Genomic DNA, 27767 nt, shown 5'->3' with positions numbered 1-27767 from the left:
AAAAAAAAAAAAATTTAGAGGCCAATTTCATAGAAACAGATTGCAGAATGGTGGTTGCCAGGGGCTGGGGAGTGGGAAAAATGGGGAGACATAGGTCTAAGGGTATAAACATTCAGTTATAAGAGGAATAAGTTCTGATCAGAAGATCTAATGTACAGCATGGCAATTATAGTTAATAATACACTTTTGTGGGCTGAAAAGTTGCTGAGAGTAGATCTGAAGTGTTCTCACCATACACACACTAAGTTTACTATGTGAAGTCATGAATATGTTAATCAGCTTGAGCCTGGCAATCATTCCACTACATACATATATGTATATATGTGTGTACATATATACATATAAAATCATCATTCTGTACACTTTAAACATGTGCAATTATACTTGTCAATTATTCCTCCGTAAAGTTGGAGGAAAAAAGAAAGTCCCGAGTCAAAAATCAGAATACTATTAATATGAATTGATTTTTTTTTTTGAATTGATTTTTGATGACATTAATAAGAAATAATTACATTTGGAGACTTAAAAAAAAAAAAAACAAGTGGATGCGATCACTCAGAAGAGAGAGAGGGTACTGGGTCTCTAAGAAGGTCTGGTTTTCCAGGGCCTGGGTGGATGTCAAGATGGTAGGAACATGCATGGTATTAAAAATCCGTGAGGCGTTTAGGACGTGACAAAACTGAGGAGGCTGCAGGGCATCAGGGGAGACTTCGAAGGCTGCTGGCTGCGCAGCTCAGGCCTAGAGACAATCAGGTACTGCACACCCGGATCTAACGGCCAAGGTCCTGGGCCCAGTGCTGACTCCTGTGGGGCCTGCCCCTCTAGGGGCCTCACTGAAGGAGCAGGAAGTACTGCCCGACGCTCAGCTTCCGCTCTGGGTGTTCTGGTACCGCCAAGTCAGCCCCTCGCACTGGGGACCTTCCCACTGGGCACCTGCAGCACTTTCACTTCCCCCAGGTGCCCAGCCCCTGGCCCAGCACGTGGGAGGACCTTGGTCTACACTTGTTGCCAAGAACAGGATGCAGACTCCGAGAGAGGGGGGAAGGTGGGGGAAGGGGGTAGATAAACAGAGAGAGAAGGACAGGCACGCAGATAAGGGGCCAGAAACCAGAGAGGGAGAGGATCGAGACCTGGCGGGGGGGAAGGGGACAGAGACCCAGAGGTAAAGAGAGGATAAAGATCCAGAGAGAAAAGAACGGAGACCGAGAGAGAGGAGGACTAGAGACTGGGAGGGCCGAGAAGCGGGGACGGAGACGAATGCAGAGATGGCAGAGCTTTGCAGGCAGTGAGGTCAGAGTGTCTGTGAGGTCGGCTGCTGACCAGGCCGGCCTGGGGTCCTGGTGCCCAGAGTAGGTGGGCGCAAGTAGATCAGCATTCCCTGTGCGTCCCCCAGCCTGAGCCATGGAGACCTGGGAAGAACTGCCTGGTGTGTCCTCGGTGCCCACCAATTCCAAGGCCCCTCAGGTACTGGTGTGTGCATCCCAGTGGGGCAGGTGAGGGAGATGGGCACAGAGACACAGAAGAAAGTCACCTCGCATGTAAAGGGAGGGGGTGGGGCTCTGCCCCTGAACTTCCTCTTTCTCTGAGTTCTTCCTTTCTCTTCTCTCTCAGCCTGTCCCCATCTCTCTCTCACGGTCTTTCTGCCTGTGTCCCCCTCCTGCCACCACCCCTTCTGTCCTGTCCCTCCCACTGTTCTCTCACACCTCTAGGAGAAGATGTCAGCCCAGGACAGCTGCCTCAGCCTCATCAAGTACCTCCTCTTCGTTTTCAACCTCTTCTTCTTCGTGAGTTGCCTCCCGGCTCCCCAGCCCAGGCCCCAGCCCCTGCCGCAGCTGCCCAATCTCAAATCCCCCTTTGCCCACTGGCCATGCTCTCCTCTCCTCTCCCCAGGTCCTAGGCAGCCTTATTTTCTGCTTCGGCATCTGGATACTCATCGACAAGACCAGCTTCATGTCCTTTGTGGGTAAGGGAGCTGGGGCAGTCCGGGTGGGCCTTCCTGGAGCAGGCATGAACTGGGCTCCCCTCCAAGGACCTCCTGTGGTCTCCCTCACCCCAGGGAAGCCTGTGGTGCCCAACTGCCTGTTCTGACCTCAGGCTCTGCTTCACCACTTGCTCCTGCCATAACTCTCCGAGCCTCAGCTTCTTCCTCTGGCAGATGAGTTGCGCATACCAGTAATAATAATGGCCATTTCCCAGACACTTCCTAGGTGTCAGATCTTGGGCAGAGGCTCATCAGATTCTCCCATAAATCTTCCCTCTCTTGAGGCTCAGAGAGGGGGAGTCACTTCCTGGATGTCGCACAGCAAGGAAGTAGAACAGAGCAACACTAATAATAATTGGAGGAGAATAACAATGGGGTAATAGTCAAAATCCTAATGGCTCGTATATTAATAAATGTTTGCCCTGTGTAGAGGACCAGTTGAACACATGCCTCCCATGTGTTCCTCAAAACAACTCTAGGGGGCTTCCCCGGTGGCGCAGTGGTTGAGAGCCCGCCTGTCGATGCGGGGGACGCGGGTTCGTGCCCCGGTTCGGGAGGATCCCACATGCCGCGGAGCGGCTGGGCCCGTGGCCGTGGCCGCTGAGCCTGCGCGTCAGGAGCCTGTGCTCCGCAACGGGAGAGGCCATAACAGTGAGAGGCCCAGGCCCGCGTACCACAAAAAAACAACAACAAACAAAACTCTAGGGAATAGATAGCATTATTCCCTAGGTCTCAGGGAGGTTTAGATGGCTGATCCAATGTCACAGAACAAGTGATGGGGCTGAAACTATTGGAGGTGGGTAGGAGCTGACAGAGGAAAGAGAGACTGCGAACAAGAGGGAAAGACAGAGACCGGGAAGAAAGAGGGACAGAGATCTAGAAAGAAGGGAACAGAGGTCCAAAGAGAGAGAGGGACAGAGACCCACAGAGAGAGGTGGAGAGAATCCCAGAAGGAAAGGGATAGAGAGATTCAGGGTGGGACAGGGACACAGACCCAGAGAAAAGGATGCCAGGAGCCCAGGAAGAGGCCCTCCAGGTTACTGTTCCCCACTTGGGTGGTGTATGGGTATGGAATGGGGCTGCCTAGAGCTGTGCACATGGAGCCAAACGTCCCTGCCTCTCACCTCCCCCAGGCTTGTCCTTCATGCCCTTGCAGATCTGGTCCAAGGCTCTGGCCATCTCAGGAATCCTCACCATGGGCATGGCCCTCCTGGGCTGTGTGGGGGCCCTGAAGGAGTTCCGCTGCCTCCTGGGCCTGGTGAGTGCCCCTCCCCCCTCCACCCCTAGGCTCACTCACATCTTGCCCTCAAATAGAGCCCTGGCAGCTCCTTCATCCTGCGGAGGGATTCAGCCTGACCTCTCCGCTCTGCCCTCCCCAGTATTTTGGGACACTGCTGCTCCTGTTTGCCACACAGATCACCGTGGGAATCCTCATCTCCACTCAGAAGGTCCAGGTGAGCTCCCTTCTCCTCCCCCCAACCCCAGCTAGTGGGCGGTGGAAAGACACCGAAACAAAGGCGGACAGGGGCTGACATAGACCAAGAGAAATAACAGAGATAGAGAAGACAGAAAGAAACAGAGACACGGAGAGACAGAGACAGATGCAGAGACTGGCAGAGAGACACAGAGAAGGAGCTAGAGACGGGGAGGGCCAGAGAAAGACTCGCCGACACGGACAGAGGAAGAGAGACAGAAATCCAAAGGGAAACAGGAAAACAAACAAACAAACAAACCTCGGAGAAACAGAAGTCTCCAAGAAAGAGAGAGAAACCGAATGAGATCATGGGAGATAGTGGAGAAACGGATAGTGGATAGAAACAGGCAGAGAGAGAGAGAGTTTGAGGGACAGAGACATAGCTAGCGAAAAACCGAGGCCGACCTGAAGATGCTCAGGGACTACCTGAGGCTGAGACAGCCACGGAGTGGCTGGAGTGGGTTGGGGCAGATGGCGGTGGGGAGGCTCATCCTCACTCTCGGCCTGTCAGCTGGAGCGGAAAGTGGAGGACGTCGTGCTGAAGACGATCCAAACCTACCGCGCCCACCCGGAGGAGACGGCTGCGGAGGAGAGCTGGGACTACGTGCAGTTTCAGGTGCGTGAGGCCCCCCACCCACCAGGATCCCTCCCTCTAGCTGTGGGACTCTGACGTGGCTCCGCCTACTGCCTGGAAGAGCCTTGGCCCCGACGCGACCCGAGCCCCCAGCTCTAGGACCCTAATGTAACCCTACTCTCCTACTCCACCTCCAGCCGTGGCGACATGGCCCAGTCCCCCAGCTCCCAGCTCCCAGCTCCTGCAGTGGCTCCGCCGCCTGCCTCGACAAGACTCCGCCCTCAGCCCCAAGGCCCTAGCGTGACCCCACTCCCTGCCCAGTAGTGACTCTGGTTCCCAAGGGACCCGGCCCAAGTGAGACTCCATTCCCTGGTCACTCACACGACCCCGCCCTCCCATCCATTTGTCCCCTCCCTGAGGCTGAATTGCACTGCCTATCCACTCTTCAGTCCACAGCACGATTCTGTAGCTCCTCCCCCCATCCCCATGACCCCTACCCCCGTGACTTGTCTCTCCCAACCTCATGTTCCCCTAATGTCTCCTGGCCCTGCCATGACCCCAGCCCAGCTCACAGTCCCCCACCCTGCACCCACCACTTAGCCCTCTATTCCCCAGTATGACCTCATACCCATCACCCAGTCCCCTGATCCCCCAAAGCATCTTGAATCCCTCCAGCGCCTGTTCCTCTGACTCTTGTCCCTCTCCTAGCTGCGCTGCTGCGGCTGGAACTCTCCTCAGGACTGGTTCCGTATCCCCAGCCTGAGGAGCAACGAATCGAGAGGGCACCGCGTGCCCTGCTCCTGCTATAACTCATCGGCGACCAACGACTCCGCAATCTTCGATAAGATCTCCTTCCCTCAGTTCAGCCGGCTCGGACCACTGGCGCGGCCCCGACACAATGCAGACATTTGCTTGGTCGCCGCGAACAGCTACATCTACCGCGAGGTGGGGAGGATTTACAGCGCAGGACGTAGGAGGGGCCTGACAGGGTGGAGCTACGAGAAAGGGAGGTACTACAAGAGGAGCAGAGCTCCTACAAGGGGCGGGGTCTTTTGAAGTGCGGGGCCTAAAGAAAAGGCCTAGGCGAAAGAGCAGGATCTGGAACGCTTGCCTGGGGAGGGGGAAGTCTTGGACCCGCCGAAGCGGAGAGACTAGAGAACCCTGGTAACTAGGGAAGGTGGGCGGTACCTGAAAGAAGGGTTAGGGCTGGGCGGAGAACAGTGGGCCCGGGCTTGAGGGCGAATCCCCAAAAGAACCTTACCTGTAACGTCTCCCCTATATCCCCAGGGCTGCGCACGAAGCCTCCAGAAGTGGTTGCACAACAACCTCATCTCCATAGTGGGCATTTGTCTCGGCGTGGGTCTACTTGAGGTACTCTGGTTCCGCCCCCACTCGCGATTGGTCTAGATCGCCCCGCCCCAAATTGCGCGTCCAACCATTCTCTCCGAGAAAGGCTGCTCATGCGTGATACAGCGTCAGCCAATCCAGGCCCTCCTGAGGCTCTACCTGGGACGAGGGAGGAGACCCAGCCTCTGTGAGCCCTGATTGGTTACGCAGAGGGAGCAGGCGTTCCCGCCCTTCCTCACGAGGCTCCCATTGGTCCTCCTTGGCACATCAGCCTCCTGCTATTGGCCGCAATATCCCTCCCCTTTCCCCTCAGGTGAGTGTGGCGGGGCTGAGCCTGCTACTACCACGCAGCATGCTCCGCCGGAACGCCAGCCGCAGGTGCCGGATGCCTACTGTTCGAACCCCGGGCCCGGCCCGAGCACCGATGGCAGCGGCGGGCGCTATGGTGTGCTAAGCAGCAGCGGGCGTAGCGGCGGTCTGTGGGTTGGCTGGGGCATGGCGGGTGCCTGACCTTACTGGGGGGGCAAGGCCCCGCAGGGTAAACTGCCCATGGCTCTGGGGCCCTGGCCGCTTTGGGATCAAGACGAGGAACAACCTGTGACCGGGAGTGCAGGCGCAGAGATGGAGGCCGAGATGGAATTAGAGGCCGAGATGGAGGGCGAGATAGATGAGCCTCCGGAATAAAGGATTTGGGGCTTTCTCCGGATCACGCTCCTCAGACTCTAGACCTATGCTAGACGCAGCTGGATTTCCCCTACCCCACCCTATTCCTTCCTGCTTCAACTCTGCTCCCACCTCTCCCCGGCCCGCCCGTATCTTTGGTGTCCTACCCAATGACCTCTAGCCCTTTTACCCTTAATTCCGCCATATTCTCCAAACTCCCGTCCCTGACTGAGTCTTTCACTACGCGGCCCAGTTCTCCCTCTAGTCCCGCCCATCTCCTACCTACTCTCTTCTCCACACCTCCCATGACGCAGCCCCACCCAACTCGCGGGCCCTTATTTTCTTCCCCTGGCCCCACCCACTAGGTTTTTGCCCTGGGGACCCCCAACTCTCCCCGGCACCCCCTCGACCTCTCTGACCGCGTCTCCTTTCTCTATAGCTCAGCTTCATGACGCTCTCCATATTCCTGTGCAGAAACCTGGACCACGTCTACGATCGGCTCGCTCGGTACCGCTAGGCCCCTTCCTTCCCGAAGCCCCCGCCCCGCCCCCCCTCAAGTGCCCGGGGCATTTAGTTCCCTGTCGCCTGTAAATATTTGTTTAATCCCCAGCTGGTCCCAGCCACTGAGCCCTCATTCCCCTCGGGGACCCAGATGTCTGCCTGACCCGCTGTTGTCACCTCTCCCGTGGGACCTGGGGTTTCCAGCCACCAGCTTCCTGCCCCTAGAGACACCTAATTTCTTGGCCTCATCTGTCTGCCTACCACCTCCCACTAGATTATTTTTAGCCCAAACGCCAAATAAATCCCCTGTGTTTTGGTAAAATAGCTTTATCCTCTGTCAAAACACAAACCAACACACTGTGGGGAGGGGAGGAGAAGGAGGCAACACAGTCTAGCCCCACGGCTCATTTAGAAGAGGACATGAGATTTAAAAGCCTCACCCCACTGCTTGCCCAGCTGAGAAAAAGTCACGACCCTAACACCCACTTATAAATATCTCTTGTTATATTAAAAAAAAAAATATTTCCAGGGCCCACCTGGCTCTACTCCTGCACAGAAAGGGTTAACCTTCAAAATTCAATATCAGGGTCCCGGGATGGGGCTGGTAAGGAGAGCCAGATTGGGAAGAAGGGGGGTGCTGAAAAACAGAGAGGGACAAGCCAATGTGTAACTGGGGCCCTCCAAAACATCCAAAACAGAGAAGGGGGAGGATGCCTGTCAGAGACAGAAACCAGTGCTGTCCCAGGGGTTGTCTCACTCCTGTCCCCAGTGTCAAATGCTCTGGAGTGATCTGTCCTTTCAGACACCCCTGTGAGGTCCCAAGATCAGGATCCATCCTTTCCTCTCAGTCCCAGCCCATTCAACTCACCACCGAGCTTTTAAGGTCCTAAGAGGGAGCAGCCCACCCACACCCCCCAAGTAAGAAGCGTGAGGAAAGCTGGAGGTCCTTCCTGGGAGGAGGGTATTCCGGGGGTGAGCCACTTCTGGGGTCCCCCTTCAGTCCCTGACCAGGCGGTAAATGTGGTGCTGGGCCCCCCGCTCACTGGTGGAGACCTCGAAGACATAGGCGGTGCAGAGCAGCAGTTCCTGGGTGTCTCTGTTTGTCACCACCTGCCAAGGAGGCCAGGAGAAGGGGTTTATGCTTGGTAGGGAGGGCAGGGGACACTGTGCCCTCCCTGAGGAATCATGGGATACCCAAGAAAGGGGTCCCCACCATGTCATGTTCCCCCAGGTAGATGGGATGCCAACATGCCAGGTTCTAGGTCTCAGGGTCAGTAGGGAGGGGCCTCTCATCAGCTGCTATGTCACATGACAGGGTCAGGGGGGTCCCCACCACATCATACTTCCCAAAGTTAAAGGAGATTCTACCATATCATTTTCCCTGGGCTAAGGTTAGCTTCCCTGTGAAGGGGGTCCCCTAGGCTGAAGATACACTGTGGGGTGTCCTCCAGGTCAATTTCCCTTGTATGAGAATGCTGTGGGATCCTCACCATAACAGTTCCCTGGGTAAACGGGTCCCCTAAGCTAAGGGTCAAGTGTGAGGTCCCCACTGTGTCAGTTTCCCAGGTAAAGGGTCCCTAGGCTAAGGGTCTGTTGCAGGCACTCCCCTCCATATCAGGGTCCCGGCTCAGGCCCAGCACCAGCGCATCACCTGGAGGATGGTGAAGTTCTCCAGGACGCTGTTCATCATATAGCGCTCGGGCAGCTGCCGCAGCTTGTGCAGGAAATTCACCAGGTACTCACACATGGGTGAGCGCAGCAGGCGGTACACGAACCTCCCGTCCTCCAGCTGGGCACGCTCCGTCTGAACCAGGGGACAGGGAGCGGAGAGGACAGTGACTCAGAGACACAGGGGTCACCCCAGGAATTGAACCGCACTCCACGCTGCCTCTCAGATGCCACAGCCACTTCCCACTGCCACCTTCCCTCCATTGCCCCATCCACAGTGATCAAAGATGGGACCCTGAACCCTTGGGTACCCAGCTCAGGATCACTGGGCCTGGAACTAGGGACCCCTCCAGCCCCTCAAAGCTGTGCTCTGAACCCTCAAAACCCTCCAGGCCCTCAGATACCCTCAAACCCTCCATGAGAGCTCCAGTCTATTCGACCTCTGTACTTGAGAACCCCCTCAAGTCCTCCGCAACCCCTAAGTGTGACCCTTGAACCTCCTTGCCCTGCGGACTTCTCCAAATCCACTAGAACCTTTTGAATCTTAGTAACTGTAAATCCCTGTACCACACAGTATCTTTAAACCCTCAAAGTGACCCCTACACATCACTTTGGAACTCCGGATTAGCTCTAAGCCCATGCATTAAAGAGGGTAGGACACCCCCCACCCACCATGCAGACCCCCAAAGGCCTGAGCTGTCGTGGCTCCCAGTCCATTTAGTCTGCACCCCCAAAGTGGCAGGTGGCTGGGCGCTCACCCGCCCAGAGCTCCACGCTTGCAGCCTCACCTCCACCTTCTCCACCACCTGCTTGCCGAAGGAGCAGACCTTGGAGGAACAGGTGAGGGTCATGTGCTCCAGGCTCTCGTACTGGCTGCTCACTCCATAGAAGCCACCGCTGCTACCGCCGGCCCCCACCTCCTCGCCACTCGGGCCCCAGTTCAGGTCCGCCTGGGGATGGGGAGGCGCAGGTAAGTTGGAGGGGGTGTCCCTTACGAACAGTGGGGACTCTTCTAAAGTGGGAACTCTGCTCCATGGCCTGGTGTCACCCATTGCCCTGTAGTTGCCCATCTCTCTTCCTCAACATTTAAAGTCCCCACCTCTCCGTGGGCCAGTTTCTGGAGAAGACCCACCGTTCCTTCCATCAGTGTTAAAGATGTCTGGGTCCCCCACGGTCCTGACCCTCTCTCCTCAGTAACTTCCCCACCAAAGAGGCCCTGGAATTCAACTTTTTCTCCCGAAACCCCCAACTCAGGAGGTCAGCCCCTTCCAAGGGCCTGGTTACTAAGGAGGCAGCTATTCCCTAGCAACCAGAGGCTCTCCCTCAGGGCCCTTCCTGACCCTGGTTGCTAAGATAAGTGGCCATTCCCTAGCAATGGGGCATGGTGAGGTCTGGGGAAGCCTGACTCCTCTCTAGAAAACTCTCCCAGGCCCTTTCAGCCAATTCTCAGATGTCAGATCCCTTCGTGACCCCAGTGGCCAACTGGCAGACAGTCCATGAGGCCAAGTGGCGCCTAATGAAGCCTAAGACGCCGTCACACCTTTGGTCTGAGCCCCTTAGTCACCTTCCCAGGAGACACGTCTTTTCCTTTTCCTAACGGTAGTTGCTGACTTGGTCAGGTCATTCTCCAGGATGGTTTGGTCCTCTCCTCAGAGGCCTGCCTCCATCCATCACCCTGGCAACAGGGCCTTGTGAAGCCAGAGAAAACAGAAGGCCTTCCCGGCCACTCCCCTGCAGCCCTTCACATACTGGGCTTCTGAAGGGTTGCCCTCCAGACCTGGGACCTTGTGAGGCCTGTCTTAAGCCCTAACAATGCCTATAACTTCAGCAGCCCATCCTCAGAGGCATCTCAGGCCTACACATCACATACCAGAATGCTTCATAACCATGGAAGCTACGGGCTTTCCTTCTCGGAGACTACGTAGATCCCTCCACAGCCCTGGTTACCACAAGAGCTAGCACCACCTAAACATTCACAATATTGACTGAACCCCTTTAGCATCAGTCATTGTACTGGACACCACACCAGATAAGCCTAAGAAACCCTCTTCTTCACAATTACATACCTGGCTTAGGGCTTATATACATTAAGTGCTCAATAAAGGATCGCTAAGTAAATGCAGGACTTTACAGAGCCACTCCCCAGCTCCTTCAGTCCCTTCCTCAGGGCCAGACGTTCTTTAGCAACAGGGTCTGGTGAAACCCAGTAAAGCCTCGTCCCCTCTTTAGAGACCAAACACTCCAGGATTCATTTGCTAAGGGGAAGGAGCCATTCCTTAGCAACAAGGTTTGGTGTGGTGAGACGGTGGGACATAGGGAAGTCTGAAATGTCACGAGCGAATCCCCAGGGCCTTATCAGTTGCGTGGCTGGGTGTGGCGAAGTCTAGTGGGACCTGGGGAGGCTGGAGGTCTCCACACCTGCACGGGTCCCATCCAAACTCCTCGGTGTTCCTTGCTGCTGAGGGGCCTGACACTCTGAGCCATGAGGACTGCTAAGGCCCAGGCTGACCTGGTAAGTCCTGAGACTCTCCGTCAGAGCCAGCGGCCTTAGCTAGGAGGCGACGTGACTTGTGGGCACTTTCGTTCGTGGTGGCGGAACTCACCCAGAACTTGACCAGGAAGAAGGCGTGGGGGGGCCCACGATCATACAGCTCCCGCAGACCACCCTTTTTCTCGGGGAATTTGTCATAGATCTGCCGGACGTCCACACTCTCGAGGGGGGGTGCTCCGGGGCTGGGGCAGTGCTGGCTGATGTGTACAAACAGGTGCCTCTGGTACTGAGGAGGGACAGCCACGAGTGAGGAGTGGGAGGTGGGCTGGACCCCCAGCCCTCAGCGCCCAAGCCCATCCCACACCCCGTCACCATCACCACAGCTCCTGCTTGCTGCTCCACTGGGCCCAGCTCTCAGGCACTGTCCCCTCTCCCTGCTGCCCCTTGACTCCCACAGTATCTCAGTCCCCAGGCCCTGTCCTTACTGTCCAATTCTCTGCCCTGTCCCCTGCTCTCCATCCCCATAGCCCTGGCCTCTCCCACCCTCACCCCAGCCTTCTCCCTGGCCTCCCAGCCTCCAATCTCCTCTTCAGTTCTTCACTGACATGCTACAGAGCTAACCCTGGCCCTCCCCTGCTCATAATCCTCCCGTGGCTCCCCAGTACCCCTAGGACAAAGCCCACAGCCCCTCAACCTGGCCCTGTATTGAATAGGTGTTCATGGATGGATGGATGGGTGGGTGGATATCCACAGAGCCCACATCAGGACTTCCTATCTGTTCTTATTCTTATCACTTCTGTCCATACCCTGAAAATATTCTCCTCCTTCTCTTCCAACACAAATCCTCCTTCTGTCTTTCCAGGCCCAAGTCCATCCAAATCTGCCTCTTCCTGAAAGCCTCCCTTGATCGCAATCAGATGGCATCCTCTACACCCTACCTTTTCGGTGGCTCCCAATTACCCTCTAAACAAAGTCTGGGTCCCTCACTCAGCTTGGCAATGCCAGCTGCTCCAGAACCAGCACCTACCCACCTATCTGCAGCCTCACCAGCTCCCACCATATTCAGTTACTTGTTTCCCTGAAAACTTCATGCTGTTTCTCCCTCTGTGTCTGAAACATCCAGTTCTGCACATGGCAAATTCATCTCAGGGAAGTCTTCACTCAATCCCCAGGTATAATTACTCCTCTGTACACCCACAGAAATGTGAGCTTCCCCTATCCCAGCACATACTTGCTATTCAACAGACATCTGTCGAAAGACCTACTGTGTGCAGGCACTATTCTGGGTCCCAGGGCTACAAGGGCAAGGTCCCTTACCTCACGGAGCTACCGGCAGAGCCAGAAAGTTTTAAAAATCATTCCATGGATAATATAACCTTCAGAGAGTGACATATGCTATGAAAAAATAAAGCATAGTAACGCGGGCAAGACGGTCATTTTCCATAAAGTGACTTGGGAAAGCCAATCTGAGAAGACAAGCAAAGGCCTGAATGAATGGAGGGAGAGAATGGGGATACCTGGGGAAAGGACAAGCAGATGCAACGACCCTGAACCAAGAGCGGGCCTGGCATGTTTGAGAAAGGGCATGGAGGTCAGTGTGGCAGAGCAGAGTAAACAAGGGTGAGAGGGCAGGAGGTAAGATCAGAACAGGAATGAGGGTCAGATCAACCAGAGCCTTGTAGGCAACTGAAAGGACTTTAGCTTTTGTTCCAAGTGAGATGGGGGGGTTTTAACCTCATCTGACTTGGGCTTTACCAGGACCACGATATACAGCAACTGGCGTTTAGGTCACTACGGCAGAGACTGCCGTGTTCACAAATCCCAGTTCCTTTTCACACAGCTAAACTACATTTCCCAGGCTCCTTTGCAGGTAGGTGTGGCCACATGACTAAGTTCTGGCCAATGGGATGTGAGCAGACCTGAGAGTTGCCACTTCCAAGCCAGATTCATAAAACCTGCATAAGTCTTGACTCTCTGCCTTCCACCATCTGCCAGCCAGATGCAGAGCATCCAGCAGCATCTTCTGAAGCCCTAGAAAATGGCAGAGCCGCAAAATGGAAGAAGCCTGGATTCCCCAAATCATTGTGTGGAAGGCTCCTACCGACCAGCCACACTGAAATGTTAATGAGTGAGAAACTTCTATGTTGTTCAGTCCCTGAGGGTTGGGAGTTATTTCTTCTAACAGTCACTCCACTCTGACTAATACGGCATCTGTCTCCATCCTAGGGCAGGAAAGCTGGCACCTAGAAACAGATTTTCTTCTCCAGGCTCCCAGTATCCACCCCAAAGCCTGGCACACAGTAGGCACTCAAAAATGTTTACTGAATGAATGAACGATGTCCTGGATGATTTCTCTGGCCTTTCCAATCCATGACCCCATGACCTTCCACTTCCTTTATTCTAGTAGTTCTCAAAGTGTGGTCCCCGGACCAGCAGCATCAATATCACCTGCGAGCTTGTTAGAAATGCAAATTCTCAGATCCTACACCAGACCAACTGAATCAGAAATTCCAAGGGTGGGCCTAGCAATCTGTGTTTTAACAAGCTCTCCATGTTATTCTGACACATACCAAAATCTGAGAACCCCTGCTTTATGCTTTCCCTTCCTATAACCCCCTTCATTCCAAAACCCCCCAGTGACTATCCCAAAATTTCACTCACAGAGTCAGCTGCATCCGGAGGTTCCACAAAGGCCGAGAACTCCACCAGCTGCAACCGAGCAGTGCCCAGAGCCCGAGCCTGCCAGGCTGGGGGTGATGGGGCAGGTGGGGGCAAAGCAGGAGGTGAGAGGGCTTGGGGGGGCTCGTACCCTAGAGAGAGAAGAACAAACAATAATAATTGCTAACATTTATTGAATATATCAAGCACTGTTCTCTCTTGCCTGCCTCCACTTAGAAGCTGAAAAAGCTAAATACTCACTTTCCCAGCCTCCCTTGCAGCTAGAGGTGGCCATGTGACACAGTCCTGGCCAATGAGACGTTAGGGGAAATCTGCTGGGGGGCTTCTGGGAAGGAGTTTCTTCCTGAATGAAAAAGACAGAACTTTGGGAGGAGAAAGCTTTTGGCTCTGGCCAAGTCCTGCTTGGGATGTGATGCCTGGAGTCACAACAGCCATCTTGGGATAATAAAACAGAGGCCAAGGGACCTATAGAGACGCCAGTCCTGGTATTGCTGAGCTGCTGAACCAGCACAGGAGCAGCCCACCTCCAGATTTTTTGTTATGTGGAATCATTAAAGCCTTTACTATTTAAGGCACTGTTAATTTGGATATTCTGTAACTTGCAGCCAAAAGCATTCCCAACTGATGAATCTGTGGAACCTGAGAGCTCTCTTTCACCAATGTGAGTTCTTAGGACCACATCAGCATGGACTTCTGGAAGCCATCTTTGCTACCAGGTGGGCAGAGCCTGCCTGGGAATGAAGCCACCACAGAGGAAAGCAGACCCAAGCAAGTCCTGATGCTACCATTTGAGCCCCTGGATCCAGCCATGCCTGAAGCCATAACTCCTGAAATAATAGTTACCTGAACCAATAAATTCCCCCCCTTTTTTTGGTCATCTAGCTTGATTTGGGTTTCTGTCACGTGCAGCTAAAGAATCTTGATTAATGTATCAATGTCCCTGATGTCCTTTAGGTTAGCAAGTGACAGACCATAAACCCAGTAGATCTGGCTACAGAGGCCAAGCTCTTAACCACTATAAATTCTGTGACTCAGCTTTCCATACCCCCACAGGCCCTGCCTGTGAGCTGGATCTCAGTAAGAATGTATCCCCTGATCAATGGAAGGTGGAAGGAAAGGCAGTCAGGGCTGAGAAGAGAGAGGGGAAAAGAAGAGAGGGTGGAGAACAGGCTCTTACCTGGGAGGTCAGTAGATGGAGGAGTCAGTGACAAGGAGAACGGTGTCTGCGAGAATGGCTTCACACTGAGGGAGAAAGGAAACTGGGGGTCAGTAAGAAGGAAAGATGCTAATCGTACCAGCTAACATTTACTGAGGGGCCATGACAAGCCAGACCCTGTGCAAGCACAATACGGGCACCATTTCATTGAAGCCTCACAGCCTATATGAGGTAGGTGTGATTACTGTTCTCATTCTGCATAGGAGGAAACAGAGACAAACGGGGGTCAACTGACCGGCCCAAAGTCACACAGCTGGCATGGCGGAGCCTGGGCTCAGACCCAGATCAGTCCCAACCACAAAGCCTGTGGTCTTGAGGATGTTTTGGTGCCTCTCACAAAATGGCAGAAAGAGAACACAAATGGGGTCTCAAGAGGTGAGGAGAAAACAAAACAAATAGGAAACTTGGAGAAAGAGGAGGCTTAAGGCTCAGGAGGGTAGGGAGATTGTAAAGCAATTATACTCCAATAAAGATGTTTAAAAAAAAAAAAATACAGGGCTTCCCTGGTGGCACAGAGGTTGAGAGTCCACCTGCCGATGCAGGGGACGCGGGTTCGTGCCCCGGTCCGGGAAGATCCCACGTGCCGCGGAGTGGCTGGGCCCGTGAGCCATGGCCGCTGAGCCTGCGCGTCCGGAGCCTGTGCTCCACAACGGGAGAGGCCGCAACAGTGAGAGGCCCGCGTACCGCAAAAAAAAAAAAAAAAAAAAAAAAAAAAAGTGAAAAAAAAAAAAAAACGAAAAAAAAAAAAAAAAAGAGGGTAGGGAGAAAATGACCAGTGGGACATCAGGCGAAAGTTCAGGGAGGGGGTGAAGCACAACAGAATCTGAAGCAGTGTTGTCCAATTCCCAATAGCCAAACACAGAAGCGACCTAAGCATCCAGCAACAGATGAATGGATAAAGAAGATGTGGTACATGTACACAGTGGAATACACCTCAGCCATGAAAAAGAATGAAATAATGCCATTTGCAGCAACATGGATGGACCTAGAGATTAAGTGAAGTAAGTCAGAAAGAGAAAGACAAATACCGTATGTTATCACTTATGTGTGAAATCTAAAATATGACACAAATGAACATGTCTATGAAACAGAAACAGACTCACAGAAACAGAGAATAGACTTGTGGTTGCCAAGGGGAGAGGTGGGGGAGGGATGGACTGGGAGTTTGGGATCAGCAGATGCAAACTATTATATATAGGATGGATAAACAACAAGGTCCTACTGTATAGCTCAGGGAACTATATTCAATATCCTGTGATAAACCATAATGGAAAAGAATATGAAAAAGAACATATTTATATATAACTGAATCACTTTGCTGTACAGCGGAAATTAACACATTGTAAATCAACTATACTTCAATAAAATAAATGTTTAAAAAATAAAATAAAATAAAGCAGGGCTGCCCAGTAGAATTTTCTGTGATGATGGAAATGTTCTGTACCTGTGCCATCCAATACAGTAGCCAGTGGCCACATGTGGCTACCGGGCACATGACCTGTGACTACTGAGTATGAATGTGGCTAGGGTATTTGAGGAACTGACTTCTTTTTTACGGCCACGCTGAGTGGCTTGCAGGATCTTCCCAACCAGGGGTTGAACCCGGTCCACAGCAGTGAAAAGCGCCGTGTCCTAACCACTCTACCGCCAGGGAATTCCCAAGGAAGCGAATTCTTATTTAATTTTAATTAACTTAAATTTCAATAACCACGTGTGGCTAGTGACTGAAGTATCCGACAACAAGGCTCTAGAAGCCAATAACCTATGGGTAGCCCAGGAGATAGTGGTGAGGAGACTGAAATGTCAGAGGGCAGGCAGAGGCCAAGTGTCAAAAGATCAGGATCAGAAAGACACAAACTCCATGGACATTTAGACCTGAACCCGCAGAAACCATAACCTAGTACTTGCCATCCCAGTTCTGAAATCTAAACCCCAATACCCTACCCTCATACCCATTAGGGCCACTGCTCAAATGCCACCTCCTCAGAGAGGCCTCTCATGACCCCTGTCTAAATAGAGGATATATACCCTGCTTTATTTCACACATTTATTCTTTTCTTATTAATGCTTATTTATTTATCTGTATGTTTATTGTCTGTCTCCTCCCCTCTCCAAGTATATAAGCTCCACGAAAGCAGGAATTCTAATCTGTCCAATGCTGGGTCCCCAATACAAAAAGAGTACCAGGCACTTGGTAGGTGCTCAATAAACATCTGACTGACCAGCCAATGGCTTAATACTTCTCTCGGTTTCTGAAACTCCCCAAACTTTCACACCTCAGGGCCTTGGCACATGCTGTTTTCTCTACCTAAAATATTCCCAACCCCGGTATATACCTTGCTAAGTCCTACTTGGCCTTCAGTGTTCCCTCCTCAGAAAAACCCCCAGAACTCTCTCCGTCACCCAAGAACCTGTTTTGATTCTCCACACCACGGCACACACTTAAATTTTGTGTTTATTTAGGTGATGATTTAATTAACATTCGTTGCCCCCATTTGACTATCAGCTCCATAAAAGGTGGGACCCCGATGCCCAGTGCGATGCTTGCTGAACCACCCCTCCTTCCAGCCCAACCCTCTCCCCTGCAAACCTGTAGTTCCTTCAGCCCCCAGGGACTTGTTCTGACCCTTTCCTGTGTCCCCATCCAGCAGCACCTCCCCAGCAAACTTTTTTCTCTCCTAGCCTGGATCCACTGCCACCTGCATGGGCTGAAAACTCCATTTCCCATGAGCCTCTGGGGCCCTTTCTATCTTCTAGGCTTAAAACATATCCTGTCACCCTCAGGGCTCTTTCAGAGCTGAAAAGGGGCCTATTTTCTTCTTTCCGACTCTGAGAGAAGATAAAGAGCCCTGCTCTACCGTCAGGCCCAAGAACAACCTCTATGGAATGAGAACAAGCCTTTCCCATGAGCCTCTGGGGCCCAGACAATCTCACTGGGAGGTCATTACCCAATGGGCATCCTACAGGCCCCTCACATTCATCACATCAATCCCATGCTGAGCTTATTTCCTCCTCAAACGCACTCCTCCCCCAGGTTGCACATTTCTGGATGGTCCCACCAACCCCAGTCACCAGCCAGACCCCAAGCACTCTCCTTGCCTCGTACCTCCTTCTCAGTCCATCAGGCCCCAGCCCCATCTCTCCTTCTCCTCTCTTCCCCATCCCCTCCTCACTATCCCAGCTCAGACCTAGTCCTCTTCTCCGGACTACTGCCCCAGCCTCCTCCCTGGGATTCAAATGCAGATAGCCTGACTCCAGAATCTACGTTCACAAGAGAGTTAGTCGGGAGCTGGAAGATGGGGTGAGAAAGGGCTGGAGTTGGGGGGAGGGGGAGCAGGTGCTGAGCCAGAATAGGAAGTACTTACTCTGGAACATTCCAGGGGGGCCCAGAACCCCCCGACCAAAACTGGAAAAGCTCTGGGGCCTGAAGAGACACAGAAGGGGGCTCAATCAATTTCCTATTGAAACTGCAACCCCACCGCTGCAGCCCTGAACCCCACAATCCCCAACCCAGGCCACCTGAGGACCGGCGGGACCAAGTTTGGCCTGCAGGGAAGGTGCTGAGATGAGCTGGGCTGAGGACATGGTGGCCATTGTCTGGAAAGCCTTGTCCTTGGAAACCTGGTCCTGGAGGAAAAGTTGGAGGTCCATGTTAGTGGCAAGTCCCAGTCGACAAATGAAGGGTGGGACAATGTCACGGCAGGGCAAGCACCGCGGAGATGCAGAGTTGGGGAGCCAAGGCAAAGGGTTGGGTGAGGGTCCAAATCCCTCTCACTACAGCCCCCTGCCCCTCCTGGCCTCCTCAGGAATGTCTGGGAAAGGGAGAGGGTGAGAGGATGGGCCAAGGGGACTTACCACATTCAGGGCCTGCCCATGGGGGTGGGGGAGGGTGCCGAAGGAAGAAAGAAAACACAACTTAGGAAGTGAGGCCTGGACTGCTCCCAGCCCACCTTCCTGCCCTCCCAACCCCTAGAGTCCAGCCACCCTGAGCTGAGCGATGGAAGGAAAGGGGGAGCAAGGGGTGAACACAGAACAGAAAGTAGAGAAAAAGCCGGGCCTAGAGAAGGAAAGGGGTTCCCATGCCCAGAATAAAAGACAGCAATGAGGGTTTGTAGGTTCAGAAAGAGCCGGAAGTGGAGGTTTCCAAACACACAGGCAACAGGAAATGAGACTTTTAGACGCAGAGAGAAGAGACGGTGAAGGTTTCCCAGCCCAGACAAGACAGAGGGGGACAGTGAGGTCCAGAAAAGACCAAGGACTGGGAGTGAAGGTTTTCAGACTTACAGAAAAAGGATGGGGAGGCTTCTGGGCACAAAAAGAACAGGAAGTAGTGGTCCCCAAGTCCTAAGGAAGAGGCAGAAAAGACCCCATACTCAGAGGAGTAGGAAATGAAGGTCTCAGGCCAAGAGGGAACAGGAAATCCAGAGGATGCAAAAAAGAAAACGGATATGAACATCTCCAACAGGAAATGAAGATTTGTGGGCCCAGAAAATGCAGGCAGGCAACACGGAAAGACGAACCAGAAGGAGACAAAGAGGAGGTCCTCACAGCATAAGAGGGAGAAGGCAGTGAGGGGAGGGGAGGGGGGAGGAGAGGAGAGGGAGGGTAAAGACAACAGTAGTCAAAGGACAGGCCCAACGCCCCATCCTTCTTGCCTGTCCTAAGCTAAATCTCGGTCCCCCTCTCTCTAGGACACTCTTCCTACCCAGGGTCTCTATTCACCCCCTTGCTGGGCCACTAAACCCCACCTTGGGTCTCTGCTCCCCCCATCTGTCTACCTCTCTGTGTGACTCTGTCCCCATCTCCGGGTCTCTCCCCCACCCTGGGTCTCTCCCTCTTTCTCTGGACCTCTGTTGCCCTCTCTCTCTGGGTCTCTATCCCCTCCACCCAGGTCTCTGTCCCCCTCTCTCTGGGTCTCTATCCCCCCTCTCAAGGTCTCTGCCTCCCTCTCAGGGTGTCTGCCACGGTCCTTTGACCTCTACCTTGAGCTTGGACTGGATTTCCCTCGATTTCCTTCGGGCCAAAACCTGGATATGACTAGAGACCTGAAGGGAGTGACAAAGAAGCAGATTCAGGCCACAGCCACTCACCCCGTGCTTCCCGTACCCCTTCCCTCCCTCCAGGTGCCCCATGGAGCTGCTGAAACACGAAAGATGACAAATACATAGAAAGTGCCAGCTGTCTTGGAGCGTAAGAACACAGATGTGTCCACAAAGGCTATTCTTTTCTCACTAACACTACCGATCATCCCGAGACCCAGCAAATCCAGGTCTTGTTTCTCTTCCCCATCCTTTTCTCTTTGGCCCTTCTGGTCTGTGTTACCCTCTAGTTCTCATGCAACTGCTAAGAGAACTACACCAAAATAGGCACAGTTAGAGTGTACTAACAAAGGGGCCAAAGGAAAGACCAAAACACATGAACAAGCCTCTCCTCTAATGTGAATCTGCTGGCAGGCTGACCCTGAGAGGACAAGCCCACTCCAAACAGAAGCCCACAAGGCAGTCCTGAGACCTGTTTGCGAGTTCGAGTCTTCCCCGTCCTCAGCTTGATGTAGCGGGCAATCAGTTCATTCCGACCTGAAAAGTCAAAGATGGAACAGAGTTAGACCTTCAGCAGAACTTCCCAACAGAGAGGACACCAGGGAAGGAGAGAGAAGCAACATTTCCCAGAGGTCCACAGCAAGCCAGGGGCTAGGAGGGAGACGAGTTATGACTGCAGGCTTTGGAGCCAGGCTGCCTGGGTTCAAATCCCAGTTCCTCCACATACTGGCCCTTTGTGGCCTCAGGCAAATCATTTAGCCTTGCTCGGCCTTGGTTTCCTCATTTGTGCAAATGGTGATGCTAACTCCTACCTGAGTCATTCTGAGGATACAACGTGCTTTTATGTGAACTGTGCTTAGAGCTCCATCAGTGTTGCTTAATATTTTTATTAACCAGTGGGGGCTAAGGCAGAAGAGCGGGCTAGACTCACCATACATCTTGCCTTCATCGGACAGGATGATTTTCCGCCGGCCACAGGGTGGGTAGATGGCCAGGGCCTCCTGGAAGCTCTGCTCGATGTCTGGACTCCAGACACCCTCTGCGTCTGGGCCCCCGTCTCCCCCCGCCCCCTCACTGCCGCCAGTGCCCTCCTCGCTTCCTTCCTCACTTCCTGTCCAGCCGCTGCCATCGTCCAGGGGGGCCCCAGCCCGGGGTTCCCCCATCTGGGCCTGGAGGAACACAGAGTTCAGCAACGTTCCCCTGACCCACCCAGAGGGACCTCAGAGCAGGGTGGGCTAGAAGTCCGGACTGCTGGGTCTGAGAGAGGAGGCTGGGGGCACCCAGACCCTTAGATCTGAGGGAGAAGAGGTTAGGGGATCTGGACCCCTGGGGCTGAGAAAGGAGGGGGCTGGAGGCCGAACTTCTGGATCTGAGGGAAGCAGGAGACGGGGGGCCTGGACTCCTGGGTCCTGGAGGAGAAAGGGGCTGGATTTCTGGGGAAGCTTAGGGTGAGAGCGTTGTCCTCTGTGTTCTCAGGGGAGCCTGGATTGTGATGAAGCCTTGAAGACCCCAGAGTAATGACTAGGGTCCAGGAGGGCTGAAAATTTGGGTGTGGATTACTGGTCTAAAGAAGACAGGAGTCAGAGCCTAGCTACAGGGAAGGGGGACATGGGTGAGATCTTCTCAGTCCCAGCCCGAGAACAGGTGCCAGGACGTGAGCAGCAGCTGCTAGAAAAGAAGGAGGGGCACAGGCCCTAGTATGGCTGAGGGGAGATCCAGAGAGAGGGGAACAGAGACTTAGAGAGAGAGAAGGACAGAGTCCCAGACAGAGGGAACAGAGACCCAGTATCGGGGGACAGAGACCCAGAGGGAAGGGGACACAGACTCAGGGCACAAACTCAAGCCAAGACCAGGAAAGACCTACAGAACCACAGACTGGGGGACAGGGGCGCCCTGCCATCAGGAGAGTCAGAACAAAGGGCCCAGGCGTCCCCTCCCCCAGTTTCCCACAACCCCCATCAGGGGAGGGACTGGCCAGCGAGGGCGCCTCCTCTCTGGCCCCCGGCCCCGCCCCTTCCCTCCCCTTCCTCCCCCCCCCCACCCCGCCCCGCGGCATGGGCTCGGATCCAACTCAAGTTCCCAGTGACTTTCCGGAGGCCGGGAACAGGGGAAAACTTTTTCCAATACAGTCAGATCCCGCCTCCCTGGCGGCTCCACGTCTTCCACAGCTTTCCCAGGACCCCAGAGTCCAGGCCCCCAACCCCCTCCTTCCTCGGACCCCGGAGCTCCGGCCCAGACAGACAAAGACCCCTGGCCGAGCCCAGTGGCGCTGAGGCATTCAGGACCCCCGTAGGCCAAAATCCCAGCCCAGCTCTCCCCCATGTGGCCAGACAAAGGGACAGAGGAGCTGAGTCAGAAAGGTCCCCACTAATTTCCTGCCCCAGGCCCCAAACCTCCAAAGAGACAAGACTGAAGATCCAGAAAGCACCGTAGCACCCCCTTCTGCCACCCAGGAGGCCTCCTTTCTCCATGAGGAGGACCAGGCGCCCACAAATGACACACACAAACCAATTCGATCAGAAACAAGCATGGGGCCCTTTCTCACTTGAAACCGATACCTCCACAGACATTCCCCCCACCGTCCCCAGTCCTCACCGACTCCCAGGCGCACATTCCCAAACTCAGACCCATCAACAGACACCCCAACTCTGGCGAAAGTTCCAACTCCACACTTAGACTCGGTCACGAGCGCAAACTCGGGCCCCCCCGGCAAAAAGAGGGCTGCAAGCAATTCAGAGACGGTCCCACAAACACCTCAACTCATAACGCATAACTTCCCACACGAACTCACACACCCCAAAGCAGGATCCCCGAATCCCGCCGGCGCCTTCCTACCTACCTCCCGGCCTGGGGCTGGGGAGCCGCGGGCGGGCGGGGCGCTGCGAGGGAGAAAGTTGCCCGGGAGCTTTGTTTGGGAAAAGTGGGAGGGACCGGAGGGGGGGCGGGTCCGGGCGCCGGACAGCGGGAAGGGGGATCCGACGGTGACAGTCTGGGAGAGGATTTTTGCTTTGGGAAAAGACAGGTGAAGTCTAGCTGGGGCCTGGTGAAGAATTTCGGGATTCTGATGCTTGGATCCCTGAGAGAGCAGGAGAATTGGGGGTCTGGACACCTGGGTCTGAGGGAGGATTGATGGGGACCAGGAAACCTGTCTGTATCTGAGAGAGGAGGAAACTGGGGGCCAAGATTCCTGAGTCTGAAGGAGGAATGGTCTGGGGGCCTGGACTCCTGGCTACCCTCTAGTGTAGTTTGTGTGTTGGAAATGTGGAAGTGATTGATAGGAACACAAAAGAATCCTGTTCAGCGTCAAGTATATTTTTGAGACTAGAGGTATGGGGGTGGGTTTTTGATTGATTTCCACTGATTTCTTTTGATTGATTGGTTTCCTTGTGACCTCATCAGAGTTAAGGGTCGTGGGCAAGACGGCTGGGAGTTTATTGGACGTTCACCAAGGTGGAGACTTCCGCATCCACACGCACTAGTGGACTAGAGGTGGCAGCTGTCCCAGGACCCGGGGAGAGGACTCGGTGCCTGAGGAAAAAGATGAGAGTCCCGTAATTATACCCCTTAAAGATGAAGGGTCCCTTAAAGATGAGGAGTTGAGTGTTCAAACTCAAGAGAAAGAGGGGCTGGGGTCCAGGCTCTGGGGTCCTGAGGAAAAAGGGAGCCCGGATTCCGGGTTCCTTGTAAGGTGGTACATAGGACTGGATTTAGGGTTTCTTGAGAGGGCGGAGCTTTTTAGTGGAACCGAAGAGGGCTCGGGGTTCAGCGTCCCTACATTGCACTCTATTGAGCGTATTAATCGTTTCAAAACCTGGAGAAGACGAAAAAGGACACGGAGAAACTCTCAGAGATAGATACAGAACTAAGCAGTGGGATAAGCAGAAGGACTCGGACACGAGTATTTCATGAGCAGAGAGAGCCTAGGAACGAAACTGAGAGCGCTTAAGGGCAAGATCTGGAGCACCGAGGCGTGGCCTAGGTGCGGGGGCGTGGCTCTAAGTCAGGGGCGGGGCCACCGGCGATTGCAGAGTGACTCCGGCACGACGGCCAGGATCAGAGAACAGGGGCAACACTGGGTCTCCAGGGCCGAGGTCAACCGACAGGAGCGTGGTCTGACTATGAGGGTGTGAACTTGAAATCAACGCCCGGCTCTGGCTCAAGGGGCGTGGCCCTTCCCTTAAGGGCGTGACTGTCCAATCGAGGGCTGGGTTCATGGGTGAGGTCATCAATGGGGGCGTGGTCATACAATAGAGGCGAGTCTAGGCCTCCAGGAGCTCATCCAACGCTCGAGGTATCCGGCCTGGTCTCGAGATCAGAGCTGTTTGGATTTAGCAGTCCGTGGACGGCCAGAGTCTGAGAGTCCGGTGACCGGGCTGTGGTCTAGTATAAAGGCGGGTCCCAGAAGAAGGGGCGGGGTGTGGGAGAAGGTGAGGAAGAACGAGATCTGGATACGAATGTGGGCGAGGGAGAGGAACGAGATCTGTTGTGTGAGGCAGAGCCCAGAAGAGCCGGGCCTGAGGGGAGGGGAGGGGAGGGGCCTGACACGATGGATGGAGGGGGTTGGAGCAGAAGATAAGGAGGGGGGGGAATGGGCAGGGTGTGCGGAGTTCCTGGGCCAGGGATAGGAAGGAGCTGTTGCCTAGGGTGGGGGTGTGGGCACTTAGGTGACGGAGCCTTTATGGGGGGGCGGGGGGGCTCTGACCCATGCCCTTGCCTTAGCCTCCCGGCCCGGCCCGCAATGTGGCACCTGCTAGCCCTGTTGCTGCTGTTCCCCTCTGCCTCGGTGCCCCCATCCACTGCAGCCCCGATCCGCGATGGCGACGCCCAGGAGAGCTCCTCGGCTTTTCTAGGTCTCCAGAATCTACTCCAAGCCTTCACCCGGCTTTTCCTGAAAGTAAGCGCTGCCGTGTGTTGGGGAACAGAAGAGGTACAGAGAAGAGGGACAGGGGCAGATGGTGACTGAGGGATGGAAGGCGTTCAGGGAGACAGAGTGGGAGATGGGTCGCGGCCAGATAGAAAGATAGACAGAAAGAGGAGTCAAAGGACAGAGCGTGCAACAGGGAGACCGAGAAATAGGAAGAGAGGGAGGGAGAAAGGCAGAGAGACAGACAGACAGGAGGAGAGAGGGATGGGACAGAGAGACAGAAGACAGATGGGGGCAGGAATAGGAAAGTAATGGGACAGATGGGGAAAGGAGGTGACCTGGTTAGGCCCTAAGGGTCAGAGGATGGAGAGAGAAGGGGATCCTGCCAAGGCTACAGATGTCCTGGGGAGTCCAGAGGTCCAGCAGCTCACCAATTCCTCCCCCAGCCCCAGGATGACCTGCTGCGGAGCATGGACAGCTTCTTCTCTGCTCCTATGGACTTCCGGGGTCTCCCTAGGAACTATCACCAAGAAGAGAACCAGAAGCACAGGCTGGGAAATAACACTCTCTCCAGCCACCTCCAGATTGACAAGGTGCCTATGCCAGGAAGTCCCTCCTGGAGTCTCCCTAAGATCCCTCATGCTGCAGTATCTGTCAGGGAGGAGGGCATAGGAGGAAAGCATTTTTTTCTTACTCTCCTTCGGGTCCTCACAGGTGACCAACAAGAAGACAGGAGAGGTGCTGATCTCTGAGAAGGTGGTGGCATCCATTGAGCCAGGAGAGGGGAGCTTGCAGGGTGACTGGAAGGTTAGGACACGCCCCCAGCAAAGTGTCCAAGCCCAAACAGTTTCTGTAGTTTAGGAGGAAAAGAAGAATTGACTCTCCCACTCCCTCTGTGCTGGACACCCTCTCTCTGGGCCTCAGTTTTGTCATCTGTCAAAAGGGACTAACCAGCTCTCAGAAATGAGGTTTACAACCTAAGAGTACATCCTTGCTTGCTTCAACCCCAGAGGGTTTTGTAAGCCAGAAAAAGTGCTTTTCATTCCAAGTGTTTGGTAAGATTCACCCTCGTAAACCTCAAAGTGTGTTTTGATCTCAAAGTGCTCTGCAAACCTCCAAGGATTTTCTAATCTATCCCAAAGTGCTTGGTAAATCTCTCCCTTGTAAACATCAAAATGTGATTTTTAATAATTCCTAAGTACTTTATGAACCCCAAATGCTTTGTGTATCTCACCTTCGTAAACCTCTAAGAGTGATTCTAATCACAAAGTGCTTACTTTTTTGATCCTAAAATGTTGTAAGAACACTCAAGTGCTTGGCAAACCCACATGGTTCTCCCACACACACTCCCAGTTTTTTATTTTAAAGATTTCAAATCTACAGGAAAGTTGCAAAAACAATAGTACCATAAACCTGTATCCACTTTTCCACAGAGCAGGGTTTCTCAACATCACCATTGGCATTTGGGGCTGGATAATTTTTTGTTGTAGGGGGCTGTCCCGTGCCCTATACGATGTTTAGCAGCATCCCTGCCTCTACCCACTAGATGGAAGTAGCACCCACACCCGCTCCAGTTGTGACAACCAAAACTGTCTCCAGACTTGGGTTGAAAACCACGGGCCTAGATTCACCACTTGTTAACATTTTACCACACTGACTTTCTTTTTACTTTTTGATTTTTGAACCATATGACAGTAAATTATTGATATCATGACACTTCATCCCTAAATCCTTCAGCAGATATCTCCTAAGAATAATGCATTCGCCTGCATGACCACAGTCCCATTTTTACATCCAAGACATTTGACATTGATATCAGACTATTACCTCTGTATTAGTTTGCTAGAGCTGCCGTAACAAAGTCCCACAGATTAGGTGGCTTAAACAACAGACATGTATTGTCTCACGGTTCTGGAGGCTAGATGTCCAAGATCAAGGTGTCAGCAGGGTTGGTTCCTTCAGAGGACTGTTGGGGAGAATCTGTTCCATGCATCTTCCCTAGCTTCTGGTGGTTTGCTGACAATTCTTTAGAGTTCCTTGGCATGTAGATGCATCATCTCCATCTCTGCCTTCATCTTTGCATGGCGTTCTCCCTATGTGCTTTTCTATGTCCAAATTTCCCCTTTGCATAAGAACACCAGTCCTATTAGATTAGAGCCCACTCTAATGATCTCATCTTAGCTAATGAAAACTACATAGTGACCCTATTTCCAAATGAGATTACATTCTGAGCTACTAGGGTCCTAATGGACCTCAACATATGAATTGGAGAGTGGGGGAGACACAGTTCAACCTGTAACCATCTCCTATGGGGCTTCCCAAACCTCAACGTACTGAAATGTAGACTCTGATTCAGTAGGTCTGGATGGGGTGGGGCCCGCTCATTTGCATGTCTAGCAAGCTCCCAAGTGATACTGACGCTGCTGGTCCACAACCCTCACTTTGAGTAGCAAGGACAGAGCAGACGTTGAGACGTCCCTGCTGGACCAAAAGCTGTCCACAAGAGCTGATGTGATTGCTGTTTGATCCAGGCTTCTGTCAAGGATCACATGTTGCAACTGTGGTCAGGATTCTTTAATCCCAAAGTGCTTCGTACATTTCAAACTGCTTTCTAAACCTCAGGGAATGCTTAATCCTAAAGTGCTTCTGAAACCTCCAAAATGTGTTTTCAAACCCAGAGTCTTCTATAAACCTCAGAGTGTTTTTAATTCTAAAGTGCTTATAAACCCGAGTGTTTTGCAAACTGCAGGGTGAGCTTTTAATTCCCAAAGCATCCCATAGGTGGCAAAGTGGGTTGAATGTGCCAGGGGAGCAGCTTGAGGCTGTCACTTGGAGTTTGAGAGGGTCTCCTTGTCCCTCTTCACCAGGTACCCAAGATAGAGGAGAAGGAGGCCCTGGTGCCTGTCCTAAAGGCCGTGGACAGCTTCCACCTGGAACCCCACCCCCGAATGGCCTTCTGGATCATGAAGCTGCCACGGCGGAGGTCCCACCAGCACGCCCAGGAGAGCGGCCACTGGCTCAGTGAGAAGCAACACCGCCTGCAGGCCATCCGGGATGGGCTCCGAGAGGGGACCCGCGAGGACGTCCTCGAAGAGGGGACCCAGAGCTCCTCTCACGCCAGGCTGCCTGCCCGCAAGACCCACTTCCTGTATATCCTCAGGCCCTCCCAGCAGTAATAGGGGTGGGGACCAGGGAACACCTGCATGTACCCCCCCACCAGACCCCGTCCCAGGCACCATATGGAAATTAAACGTTTTCTTACATCCAGCA

General features: G+C 53.5%; 4 protein-coding genes across 20 annotated transcripts in view; 2 read left to right on the top strand and 2 right to left on the bottom strand.

The window, feature by feature from the left end:
• The window catches only part of SLC6A16 (solute carrier family 6 member 16), a 33673-nt gene extending 28253 nt beyond the window's left edge, over nucleotides 1-5420 (bottom strand). For 3 of the 6 annotated variants that reach the window (XM_067018195.1, XM_067018193.1, XM_067018194.1), the window contains exon 1: nucleotides 3882-4028. In XM_067018195.1, coding sequence (XP_066874296.1) covers nucleotides 3882-3946 — 65 coding nt within the window. In that variant the 5' untranslated portion in view covers nucleotides 3947-4028. Of the gene's footprint in view, nucleotides 1-3881; nucleotides 4142-5290 lie in introns of those variants that run through there. The other 3 variants (XR_010837617.1, XR_010837616.1, XR_010837615.1) reach the window with 2 other exon arrangements.
• Nucleotides 868-6862, top strand: CD37 (CD37 molecule). Of its 4 annotated transcripts, XM_067018191.1 has the most exons (11): nucleotides 868-957; nucleotides 1394-1464; nucleotides 1710-1784; nucleotides 1891-1963; nucleotides 3115-3239; nucleotides 3361-3435; nucleotides 3967-4071; nucleotides 4738-4974; nucleotides 5317-5400; nucleotides 6479-6546; nucleotides 6650-6862. In XM_067018191.1, exons 2-11 carry the CDS (start codon nucleotides 1402-1404, stop codon nucleotides 6858-6860), a joined length of 1116 nt encoding a protein of 371 aa, XP_066874292.1. In that variant the 5' UTR covers nucleotides 868-957; nucleotides 1394-1401; the 3' UTR covers nucleotides 6861-6862. The 4 variants fall into 4 exon arrangements, with proteins under 4 accessions (XP_066874292.1, XP_058902125.1, XP_058902126.1 ...); XM_059046142.2 differs by lacking the exon at nucleotides 868-957 and having other exon boundaries at nucleotides 1093-1464; XM_059046143.2 differs by lacking the exons at nucleotides 868-957; nucleotides 6650-6862 and having other exon boundaries at nucleotides 1093-1464; nucleotides 6479-6640.
• TEAD2 (TEA domain transcription factor 2) lies at nucleotides 6852-22542 on the bottom strand. Of its 8 annotated transcripts, none has more exons than XM_059046134.2 (13): nucleotides 22473-22542; nucleotides 20565-20802; nucleotides 20106-20170; nucleotides 19577-19639; nucleotides 18450-18461; nucleotides 18114-18221; nucleotides 17960-18018; nucleotides 14556-14620; nucleotides 13361-13509; nucleotides 10812-10985; nucleotides 8997-9158; nucleotides 8192-8344; nucleotides 6852-7650 (listed from the first exon to the last, which is right to left on the bottom strand). In XM_059046134.2, the coding sequence occupies exons 2-13, from the start codon at nucleotides 20794-20796 to the stop codon at nucleotides 7537-7539; spliced, it is 1356 nt and encodes a 451-aa protein (XP_058902117.1). In that variant the 5' UTR covers nucleotides 20797-20802; nucleotides 22473-22542; the 3' UTR covers nucleotides 6852-7536. The 8 variants fall into 8 exon arrangements, with proteins under 8 accessions (XP_058902117.1, XP_066874288.1, XP_066874285.1 ...); XM_067018187.1 differs by lacking the exon at nucleotides 22473-22542 and adding an exon at nucleotides 22429-22449; XM_067018184.1 differs by lacking the exon at nucleotides 22473-22542 and adding an exon at nucleotides 22229-22335.
• Nucleotides 22543-23875: 1333 nt separating this feature from the next.
• On the top strand, nucleotides 23876-27767 carry DKKL1 (dickkopf like acrosomal protein 1). 2 transcript variants are annotated; one of them, XM_059046151.2, is made up of 5 exons: nucleotides 23876-24060; nucleotides 24353-24527; nucleotides 24944-25090; nucleotides 25212-25304; nucleotides 27365-27767. In XM_059046151.2, the coding sequence occupies exons 2-5, from the start codon at nucleotides 24372-24374 to the stop codon at nucleotides 27671-27673; spliced, it is 705 nt and encodes a 234-aa protein (XP_058902134.1). In that variant the 5' UTR covers nucleotides 23876-24060; nucleotides 24353-24371; the 3' UTR covers nucleotides 27674-27767. The 2 variants fall into 2 exon arrangements, with proteins under 2 accessions (XP_058902134.1, XP_058902137.1); XM_059046154.2 differs by lacking the exon at nucleotides 25212-25304 and having other exon boundaries at nucleotides 23911-24060.

Source organism: Kogia breviceps, chromosome 18 (assembly GCF_026419965.1).
Source record: "Kogia breviceps isolate mKogBre1 chromosome 18, mKogBre1 haplotype 1, whole genome shotgun sequence".
In the NCBI taxonomy this organism is placed as follows: Eukaryota; Metazoa; Chordata; class Mammalia; order Artiodactyla; family Physeteridae; genus Kogia; species Kogia breviceps.
The sequence above is the reverse complement of the archived record's forward strand: the minus strand, read 5'-3'. Positions and strand labels throughout refer to the sequence as shown.

Excerpts from the sequence above, each read along its gene's own strand:
- CD37 (XM_067018191.1), top strand. The coding sequence starts at position 1,402 with ATGGAGACCTGGGAAGAACTGCCTGGTGTGTCCTCGGTGCCCACCAAT. Across the intron at positions 1,785-1,890 it reads TTTTCAACCTCTTCTTCTTC|GTCCTAGGCAGCCTTATTTT; the intron begins GTGAGTTGCCTC and ends TCCTCTCCCCAG. Across the intron at positions 1,964-3,114 it reads CAGCTTCATGTCCTTTGTGG|GCTTGTCCTTCATGCCCTTG; the intron begins GTAAGGGAGCTG and ends CACCTCCCCCAG.
- TEAD2 (XM_067018184.1), bottom strand. The coding sequence starts at position 22,264 with ATGGGTCTGAGTTTGGGAATGTGCGCCTGGGAGTCG. Across the intron at positions 20,803-22,228 it reads GAATGTGCGCCTGGGAGTCG|GCCCAGATGGGGGAACCCCG; the intron begins GTGAGGACTGGG and ends GTGTTCCTCCAG. Across the intron at positions 10,986-13,360 it reads CTCCGGATGCAGCTGACTCT|TACCAGAGGCACCTGTTTGT; the intron begins GTGAGTGAAATT and ends GTCCCTCCTCAG.
- DKKL1 (XM_059046151.2), top strand. The coding sequence starts at position 24,372 with ATGTGGCACCTGCTAGCCCTGTTGCTGCTGTTCCCCTCTGCCTCGGTG. Across the intron at positions 24,528-24,943 it reads TCACCCGGCTTTTCCTGAAA|CCCCAGGATGACCTGCTGCG; the intron begins GTAAGCGCTGCC and ends TTCCTCCCCCAG. Across the intron at positions 25,091-25,211 it reads GCCACCTCCAGATTGACAAG|GTGACCAACAAGAAGACAGG; the intron begins GTGCCTATGCCA and ends GGGTCCTCACAG.